The sequence below is a fragment of the Patagioenas fasciata genome, chromosome 5 (assembly GCF_037038585.1).
Source record: "Patagioenas fasciata isolate bPatFas1 chromosome 5, bPatFas1.hap1, whole genome shotgun sequence".
In the NCBI taxonomy this organism is placed as follows: Eukaryota; Metazoa; Chordata; class Aves; order Columbiformes; family Columbidae; genus Patagioenas; species Patagioenas fasciata.
In genome coordinates, this window is record NC_092524.1 from 8,207,557 (window position 1) to 8,217,500 (window position 9,944).

At 35.4% G+C, this 9,944-nt stretch overlaps 1 protein-coding gene across 7 annotated transcripts in view; it reads right to left on the bottom strand.

Moving 5' to 3' along the window:
- Nucleotides 1-9,944, bottom strand: part of CCDC73 (coiled-coil domain containing 73) — a 78,445-nt gene that overhangs the window by 47,382 nt on the left and 21,119 nt on the right. For all 7 annotated transcript variants that reach the window (XM_071808848.1, XM_071808846.1, XM_071808847.1 and 4 more), the window contains exon 2: nt 7,692-7,838. In XM_071808848.1, the coding sequence (XP_071664949.1) occupies nt 7,692-7,823 (132 nt within the window). In that variant the 5' untranslated portion in view covers nt 7,824-7,838. The remainder of the gene's footprint in view (nt 1-7,691; nt 7,839-9,944) is intronic.

Genomic DNA, 9,944 nt, shown 5'->3' on the forward strand with positions numbered 1-9,944 from the left:
AGAAAAGAAATACAGCTATAAAGTGGTAACAGATTAAAACGCTTAATATACACATTGTGATCCTGACCTCACTAAAATTTATGGCAAATTTATCACTAATTTCAAGGGCTGTTGGAGATCAACAAGTATCTATCCGTATTAAACTCCCTATGAAATAAAGGGAAAAGACTGTCATGTTTTAAAGGAGAGCAACACAACAGATAGTAGTGCCACAAATTCTTGGCAAAGAAAACTTCAAATAAACTGGCTTTACCAAAAAAATATTACCTAAATGAAACCAAACCTTTGGTGGATATAAAAAGGTCTTTTTAGTGCAAAACAACAAAAAGATTTTATAAACAATGGACCTGGTAGACTTTATAATCCAGCATATACATAATTTGAATTTTAAAATGTGTAAGTATTTTAAATCCTAATGAGGACACTGAAAATACAGAAACATATTTTTGTGCAGATAATTGGTTTAAAACAAATTTACAATTGTTCTAAGAAGCTGTGTATTAAAATTGAAGGCATTAGTAATTTTTATCTCCCATATCCATACCAAGCACTTTACTTTTAACTAAATAAATACATTAATATAAGTTTGAAAACTGCATTAATTTCCATTTCAGTTTTAAGTGAGCCCTCTGCTTTGAATACTAAAGAAGGTAAGAACTGAAGTTCTAAGTGAACAACCCCCCTCCAACTTACCCCCAAGTTATAAAGGAAAATCTGGAAGCTATCAAAAATGTGTATATATGTAACTATCATTGAAAAAAATAAATATCATAAATACTTAAACTGAGAATGACAATTACATGATAAAAATGTTCTCATGTGAAATCGCTAACAATTATAAGCCTTATCTATCATTTTTACTTCTTTCAAATGACATTTATAATTTACCCATTTTGAATTGAAAGCTTTTAAAAGTTGTGTGAAGCACTTAAAAAAAGTTCTACCAGCTGTTTAATAAAACAAAAACGTTTTTGTTATACCTAGGAGAATAATATTGTATATAACTTTGATGAGGTATCAAAAAAAGCCACAAAACCTTAAAAGTGTTCATTTTTTATTAGGTGCCTTAGGACTACATGGATTTAAGTGTTTTTCTAAAAAAGACTACCATAACAATAAAAGAGGAGTAATTTGATGGTTTATTTACTCGTTATAACCTTTCGAAAGTGTCAAGCCTTCTCTAAAGTGTTTGCTTCAGGCTGTAGTTTTACAAGATGGGCTGTGGATTGGTCAAGCCCCCTCGATTCTTGACCCTGAACAGATTTAGGAACAGAGTACAGCTGCCTCATGTCCAAGCAGCCAAAACTGCTCCTAGGTACTTTTATTATCCTTTTCGAACTCATAATCTACCTCCTACAAAATTGCACAGCCAATTTCTCATGCAGGTCAATCAAACAGTGGTCAGAGAAACTACAGTTTCTGATGGTTTCATGCTATAGTCAGATTACCCTTCACCAACTAAACAGTCCAGTGCAACTTTTAGAAGATCACATGAATATCCTTCTTCAGTTTTGTCCCCAGGATAAATGATAAAGAAAGAGAAAATATTTATAAAACAGCTTTAATCTAACTTTAGCTCCTGATGCAACATTTTTCGATCTTAGTAGTTATGACAGTCAACCAAAACCCTTAGTAAACATACATTTGGAATTTATTCTCAAAAAATTTCCTTTTTCGGAAGCAGAAAGAAATGTACACCAACCACCTCTTTCCCTTTGGAAACCTTTCATTGCTCTATCCTTGATTTCACCACATAGGCTGCAATTGCTCTGTATTTAAATTAATCTCACCTATCTAAATACATCCCTTTAAATGCTTGCATTGATACTTATAATTCTCTTCTCTCCAACTTCAAGTAATCAGTTCCTAATCAAAAGCCACATTATTTGCTATCACACCAGTTAAAAGCTCAGACACTGCTTATTGACTTGAATAACTACGTTGTGTATGTCAGTCATGAGATCTATAAACTCCAGTAGTGCTTATTCTTTTATATTCACGTACTTTTTTTCTCTAAATATCCAGCTCTCCCTGTTTCCATCATTTTGCTAAAGAGTACCGGATGTACACTCCGGCAGAAAATCCAGTTTGAAGGCCATTTGGATTATTTGTTCTGTGTTCCCGCAACCTGTGTTAGTAGGGTCCTGTTTGCCAACTTCTAGATAACAAAGAAAAGCCACACACATTTCTATTCTGTCTTATTTTAGCATTGTTTCTTCTCCCACCTTTAATTTCCTCTTGTTACTGTAGCCTTTAAGGAAATCAAATCAAGCTCTTTGCCATTCTTATTGTTTGTTAGTAGTAAGAATTGTTCCTTGCAATAAACCTCACCAAAATCTTTCATTTCCCTGGCATCTGCTTCATTTCTGGAAGATGTTTCTGCCTTATGTTCTGAAGCAGTAATTGTCCTTCTCATGAATGGAAACTCTGAAATATAGTATTAAAAAATTTCTTTTATGATTCTATACCTATCCTACGGAACAGCCTGAAGGTAACTTAAAACCAAACTCTTTTTCATTGGGGAAAAAATAAATAACTAAGTCTTTATTTCTGTCTATATAACCACAGCAGCTGCCTCTGGTGCCCTTGTGATCTTTTCTGCTATTCCGCACATCTTAAAGTGGTGGTTCTCCTGCAGAACACACCATCACCAAGGCTGAGCTTTGGGTGTATTGCAGTTTTTCTGGGGTTGTTTTTGTTAGTTCTTGGTTTGTTTTGTTTTGTTTTTTGTTTTTTCCCTGTATTTTTTTAAGTCTAGATATAGCACAACCAATACGAGTGTTGTGCTCATAATTGGTATGTTCACCAATATTGTAATACCACTAATAACTCCAGTTACTCCTTTTGCTTCACCTCTTCTGGTAAGTTTATGGTTTCATCAACTTTCTTCACTTAATATCTCAAGCCCAGTTTGCCTTTTTGGGCCCAATGACATTTGCAAATACTAACCTTATGCTGCCACTTTCAGTTTTCATTTCAATACCGAACTCCACTTGCCCATCTTCTCTGTGACAAACACTGCTAAATAGTTGCATTAGCTCTGCACAGTTACATACATCTCTTCCATTCTGGACAAGAGTAGCTCAGGTATCATGAGCTGCAACATTCTACACAGTGCTACACTGTGCAGTGCAAAGCCCTTCAGAGCTTCCAGAAAGCAGAGATGCATTTTAGGAATGGGAGAGAGTAGCTAAGGGTGAGCAAAGTCCTCCCTCTAACAAAACCTAGAAACAGGCCACTGTGCTGCTCAACTCAGATTAGAAAAGCCAAGACCATGGCACAGGTAGAGCGCAAAGATTTGAGTGAGTTCATCTCAATTCCATCTGAAGGGAAGAGCACATCCAGCTCTGCAGAACTAGGGTGAGCTACAGCTTTGGAGAACAGTAACCAGAGAAAACTCGAGGTGAGGTGTTGTGAGAGCCACAATGTCTGTGTCACAGCAACAGACATCATTCAGGATTTGTCCCTCTTAGCAAATGAGTAAATATCCCTGTATTTTCTTTTTCAGTGGCTGCTCACTGGCCATCAGCATGAAAGTAAGTAAGCACAAAAGGGACATCTAATTTATATCAAAATGGAAGAAGGCAGAAAAAGAAGATGCAAAGGGAAAGAAACCAGGAAAAAAAGAGTAAGAGGGAAAGAGAGTATTAGAGGCAGGGAAGGAGACTCGAGTCAATAGCAGTAAAATGATAGTACCAACCAGCCCGTCCACAGCACAGAACTGATCTGACAAGTCCTGAGACCCCACAAACCTGTGCATGAGCACAGATACAAAATCTCCTAGCAAATCAGACACCACATCCTCACCTCCAGTGACTGATTCCAATAGTGCTTCCCATGTCAACACACCCTTTTGGTTCAGGCAAGGGGGATGTTCTATATAGTGCTCGACAGTAAATAACAATACCAATAACAAGTCTATATGGCTTCAATTTACAAAATTCAGGGGTGGATTTCAGGATTTTAAAAGGAAATATTTAAAGACCTATATTAAAATATTTATTTAAACAAAGAAAATGTTTTTACAGGTAAACTCGATGCTCTTTGCAACTCTAGTGGTCTTTAATACAACACAGTTCTCTTTTACGGTAAAGCAAAAATACCTTCTGAGAAACATGAAAAAATATAGGACCTGAAAAAAAATTCTTTAAAAATATTTTAGTTAAAAACACTTCCAAGTTATATCTAGATCATGACTGCCCAAACAGAAAAGAGCAAAATTTTCTGCTTAGTAAAAATTACAAAGAGTAAAGTATCAAATCAAATAAACTCAAGGCCCAAATGACAGAATCTACAGTATCAGCAAGATTTTGCGGTGTCACAGCTGACACCAGGAGGGCCTCAACGGGTGCTTGTTTTTAGGTATAGAGTTAGCTCACTGATAGTTGTCCTTTGCATCAAAGGAAAATGTTAGTAACATTTTAAAAGCAGTCACTAAAATGTACCTTTCTCCTGTTCAGCTAATCAACACCTCCACTGCTTCAACTGCTACCAATAATACCCATATCCCCAGGGTATTAGAATATATTTATGTGGAAGGATTTCCTTGATTTCTTACATTTACAAGCTTTACTGGCTAAGGGTGTTTTTCTGTATATAGTACAAGAAAGAAAATAATCAAATAAACAAATGGTGCTTCTTTGTCCTTGCAAACACTATCTTCAAACTTAATGTCATTGCATTGTACTTCAGAAAGCATGAAAGACTCCCAACTTGACCTGCTATACCACAACCTGATACTGTTAAAATCTATTACACGTATCCCTTATGGTAAGGATTGACTCATACTACTCAAGAACTCAGCTGATCGCAGAACAAGGCTGACAGACTTTGGAACAAAGTGAATGGGATATTCCTCACTAAAAATATCAGGGCTTGACAAGTGAGAAAGCTAAACCAGCAAAACCACAGAAGAATATTCAAACTATTGGAGTGTGAAGTGATCCTTGAGGGATGGGGGGAAAGAGTAAAATCATTTTTTCTAGCTTCTAATTACATACATGCTCACATTGAGTCAGTTCATACTAAAAATAAAGACTATCAACAGCTAAAGGAATAAAGTGAAGCTGTATCAAGTATAGTAATTTAAGCAACGTATTCTCCAGAATAAACACACACAGCTAGCATTAACCGGGATTTCATCTGTAAAATAGCAGAAAAGTCAAAGAAAAAAAACCAAACAGAATTATGAGCAACTCCTCTAAATTATTGTTCTTTCAAGAGTTTAACTACAGCTACACGTTTAGACAACAAAAGAAAAAACCAGATAGATACTCTGAAGTAACACAATGCATTTAATTAAATAAGCACATTCAGAAAAATGAAAATTCTAACTTAAAATAGTACAGATTGTATCAAGTGTCTCAGAATATTTTAATACTTAATTGTTTTGTGTTTAATTTTTATCTAACTAAACACAGATAATTTCATCTGCAAATTTATTTTTATTAATTTGAATTTATACTGCAGTTCAAGCAACCGTTCAGGGCAGTTTATTAAACTCAAAATACTTGATAGTTCCTGTCCTGAAGAGACTCCTGTCTAAGTGACAAGCAAGACCAACAAAGGGAAGAGAAACAGAAGCAAACAGAGGTAAAATATCTTGTCTAAGGTCAAGCCACAGGTCAAAGACAAAACTGAGAGTAAAGTCCACTAGACTTGGCTACACCAGCTCCATCAGGCCATCAATCTACTATGAGCCCCAGAGAAACCAGCAGAGCTTTAACTCCAGCTTGACTTTTTTTTTAGCGGATGATATAGTTTAAATCAGCGTGGTTTATTCTTGTCCATGGAGAAACTACCATGGTGCAAGACAAGCACTATAATTCTGAGTTAGTGGTGTATTTTGGTATACGCACTACTTTTTTCTCAGGGTTGATTATAAATTTATAGAATAACCCCATGATGTTTGGATTTGTAAGAGATTCATAGCTAAAATCAGAAGAGGATTTGGTAGTATCATTTTTTAAGCAAAAAACATCCATCCAGAGTTCTACTTAAAAAACTAAAAATACGCTATGCATGGCTGTATTTTATAACACCTGTTTCTTCAAAATAGTAACGTTTTATATTTCAGTTTTCAAACACACTAAGCAAGGAGCCATCATTTGATTGTTAAAGCAAAGCAAATAACAAAAAGGCATGCAGGATACTTTAGGATTTCGAATTTATGATCTAGTAAAATGCTTAACTTTTTTTTTTAAAACTTAAAATACTTAAATTTGTAACTACAAGCAGGTACTTTTTCCTCCTTTTATTAGGATTAAGGAAGACACAGATGTTTTCAAAATTGAGAGACATGTCAACTATGGAATTAGCTCGTGGCATTGACATTGTTTTTGAAATTAAAACCACTGTTAAGTCAAAAAATTCTCTCACTCCTGAGGCAACCTTGTATAAAAATCAGTCACTCCTGTAGTATCATAAACACAAGAGAGACAAAACAAGAAAAATCTCAAAAGCTGAAACTCAATAGCACTCTAATTTAAACATTTAGGTTTGACCAAGTGCATTAAAATGCAAAGTTGAGTTACCAGTGTAAATTAGATTTAGCTAACAGATTTCATAAGGAAAAGTAGACGCCAATATTTATTACAACAGTTAAATTTTTCTGACTTTTAAATACAAAAATAGAGTTGCCTAAATGCTACCATTGTAACGAAAGTCTAGAAATCAGATCATGGTGAATTTCAACAATACTGCACCAAGAAAGTAGGATTGTGCAGCTTTCTTCTTGATATGTATTTTTTTTTTAAATGGCAGTCATTCTTTTGCTTATGGTTTTTAAAGAGAGGATTAGAGCACTTAACTTAGATCACATAAACCAAGCATGTCATCAACTAAAGTAATAATACACATCTTTTGAAAAGGTCAAATTCATCAAACGCAGAACGATATACTTCAGGTCTTTAAAAAAATACAACAGCTAAGAAATGCTAAGGGGAGAAATAGAAACAAATGTTTACACACTGAAAAAGTAACTACAGAAAAATGTAACTGAAAAATTAACCACAATAAAAGGTGGCCGCCTTTGACAATGCAGAAACATTCTTGCTTTAGTACTACAGGATTATTCAACACATTTCAGAAACAAAACACACCACACCACACCCCCCAGTACTAAATATACTGTTATTGTAGGGCTCCAGCTTTATAGTTTAGCAATTTTAAAATAGTGAAATAAAGTCGATTTAGTTACTGCAGTAACTATTTGTCCTTTCAGAGGCTGAAAAGCACAAGTAAACAGATAGAAATAAGTCAGACCCTTGCTTTTCCAGCAAATGGTAAATCAGTCTATTAAAGGAGACAGACTTATGGACATGGCAATGACTTGGATTCTTTCTTCCCTTTTCTTAGCAAAGGCTGACCTTCAAAAAAAACTACAATGAAATACAGAAAGTTAAGGTAGATGACTTTCATGAACAGCTTAGTGATTAACTGTAGCAACTTTGTACATTATTATTAGAAAGTCAAATTGATTCCCATGCAACCCTGTTGTCCTTGTGCTGTCCACAGAGACATTTCTAATACAGACACTGCCTAAACCTATGATGTTAAAAAAGAACAAAAAAATCCTGGTTCATTAATTACTTAAAATACAGCATGAAATTTATGCAGCATTTTCCATTATTATATACAAGGAGACAGAAATAAGACAAAGAAACACTATAAAATAATATAAACATGTTTACCCTTCTTATACGTAGTTCTTCTATCGCCTCCAATAAACTTGTTTTGAAGTCTAACAGTCGAATGGACAGTAATGTCTCTGATGGACTTTGAAGAGTAGAGTCAAGAGCTTGGGTTTTAATGTCTTCATCCATTCTTAGAACTTGTTTCTGAAAAATAAAAACTCGTATTTTTCTCTCCAGTTTATCTATAAGAGAATATTCAAACTGCAAAACTTGCAAACGTGGAAGCGAATTCTTTTCATAAAGAGTAAAACTAATTGTCACAGCCATCATGCAATTAACAATATTTTCATCTTAAATCAGTGTGGGATATTGTGAAAGGAAGCAAACAGCTTCATCGATATTCACCACATCCATTTGGTTTCACTCTTTATTTTTGGTTTGGTTTTCATTTTAAACATGAATAAGCATGGAAAAGGAAGTAGTACAGTTGTTTTGGGGTTTTGTTTGTTTGTTTTTTCCAGAGCTACTGCTCTGCACTGGCATCAATATACTACAGCTACCCCATCAGACCGTGAAAGAGTATAACCCTACCTACCTCAGGATTTCAAAACATCACAAGACAGACTCAATTTTAAAGACATTCAGACTGTCTTGAAACGATGAACTGAAGCCAGTATCCATGGCTTCTGCTTCTGAATTTTAACAAGAAAACCTTTTGGTTCTGCTCCCACAAGACCAAGTATCAAAGTGTTGTTCTCTAAGTAGCTACATTGGCTGGTGTCAAGCAAGGACTTACACTAACGTAAGACCCATGTGTCTCTGTAAGGCCAAAGCTTGTTAGGAACAGATATGACCTCAATATTTAGCCAGCATTTCATTGACAAAAAGATAACAACTGTACATATTACAGCTGTACTTTCCAGATTTTTTTTTTTTAATACTTGAGACTGAATTTCCACCAATCCGCTGGAATACATAACGTTATCCCTTCCCAGAGACACCCCGTGTGTGTTGCTGTACTAAGAATTGAAGAGGTAGGGGCAGCGCACAGGAGTTACGACTGACCTGGCCGCTGCCACAGGACCCTGAGGCAGGAATTCCTGTCCTGCAGGAAGAACAGAGACCTGGTCTGTATCACGGGGCCATAACAACCACAAATCAGGGCTCACCACTTTTTCTGCTGTTGTCTAAATAAAACTCTCACATAGATCAAATTTAAGCTGCTTGGTCACAGATAACAGACTGTTTCCCTGCTTAGTTGCCCCACCACAAAAGTCATTCAAAGTTACTGAAATAACAGTTTTGCTACAAACAGGAAAATCAGGCTCATTTTTGTCTTCCATCTTAAAACCCATAACTAGTACTCAACTGGTTAATATAAACTATTTATACTTGCTCTTTAGTCAGTGTCAAAATGCATATATTTGAAAGACTTTTGAAGAGGTTGCAAATAGAAGTCTGAATAAGAACAATGTACAAACGTACTGGATCAGGCAACAAATCTGTTGTGTCAATGTGCCACCATGAATCAGGCCCTGTGCAGCCCAGCTGCAGACAGTTTAGACACAGTTGAGGCCTGGGTGAGGTTTTTCGCTTGATTTTGGTTGTTTTGTTTGGGTTTGGTTTTTTGTTTTGTTTTTCTTTGTGGGTTCTGTGTTTTGTTTTGTTTTAGTAAAGCATTAGGATAAAACAAAACACTACTTTTTTTTTAGCCAAGGAATTCAGAATTGATGAAGTCAAACCCTCCCAAGAGCACATAAAAATTTGTTTCTTTCACCTAAGTTTTCAAATTTGTTTCCATACTGACAGACATCGCACCACTAATTCATGAAGCATTACTACAAACAAAACTTTTAATATTGTATCAAGGATTGGGAGGCCATCATAGCTGCAAAACTACTAAAAATGCTAATATTATGCACAATAGATTAAGCACAGAGCCATTTGACTCCACTTCTAACCATGCTATATTCTGATCTGAAAGGTAAGATTTTGCAAATATAACATTAATACATGATGCAAGCTCTAGTTCTGTTGCTGTCAGCTGAAATTACACTTTGGAGTTGGGGGATTCCACAGTGAAGAATTTCTACAAAATAGTCCTGTTACCAAATGGAGAATCCTGGTAGGCTGCGTTAGTAAGGGAAAAAATAAGAATGCTTGTGAAAAACTTGAGATGGAAAAAGGATGGTCTAACTCTGGGCTTCATCCTACAAAGGTAGGTGCACTTGAAGCACATTTTAGTTATGAAATAATTTCTATTCAAGTCAACCAGTAGAAGAATGTGTATTAACTGATACACACCAGGGC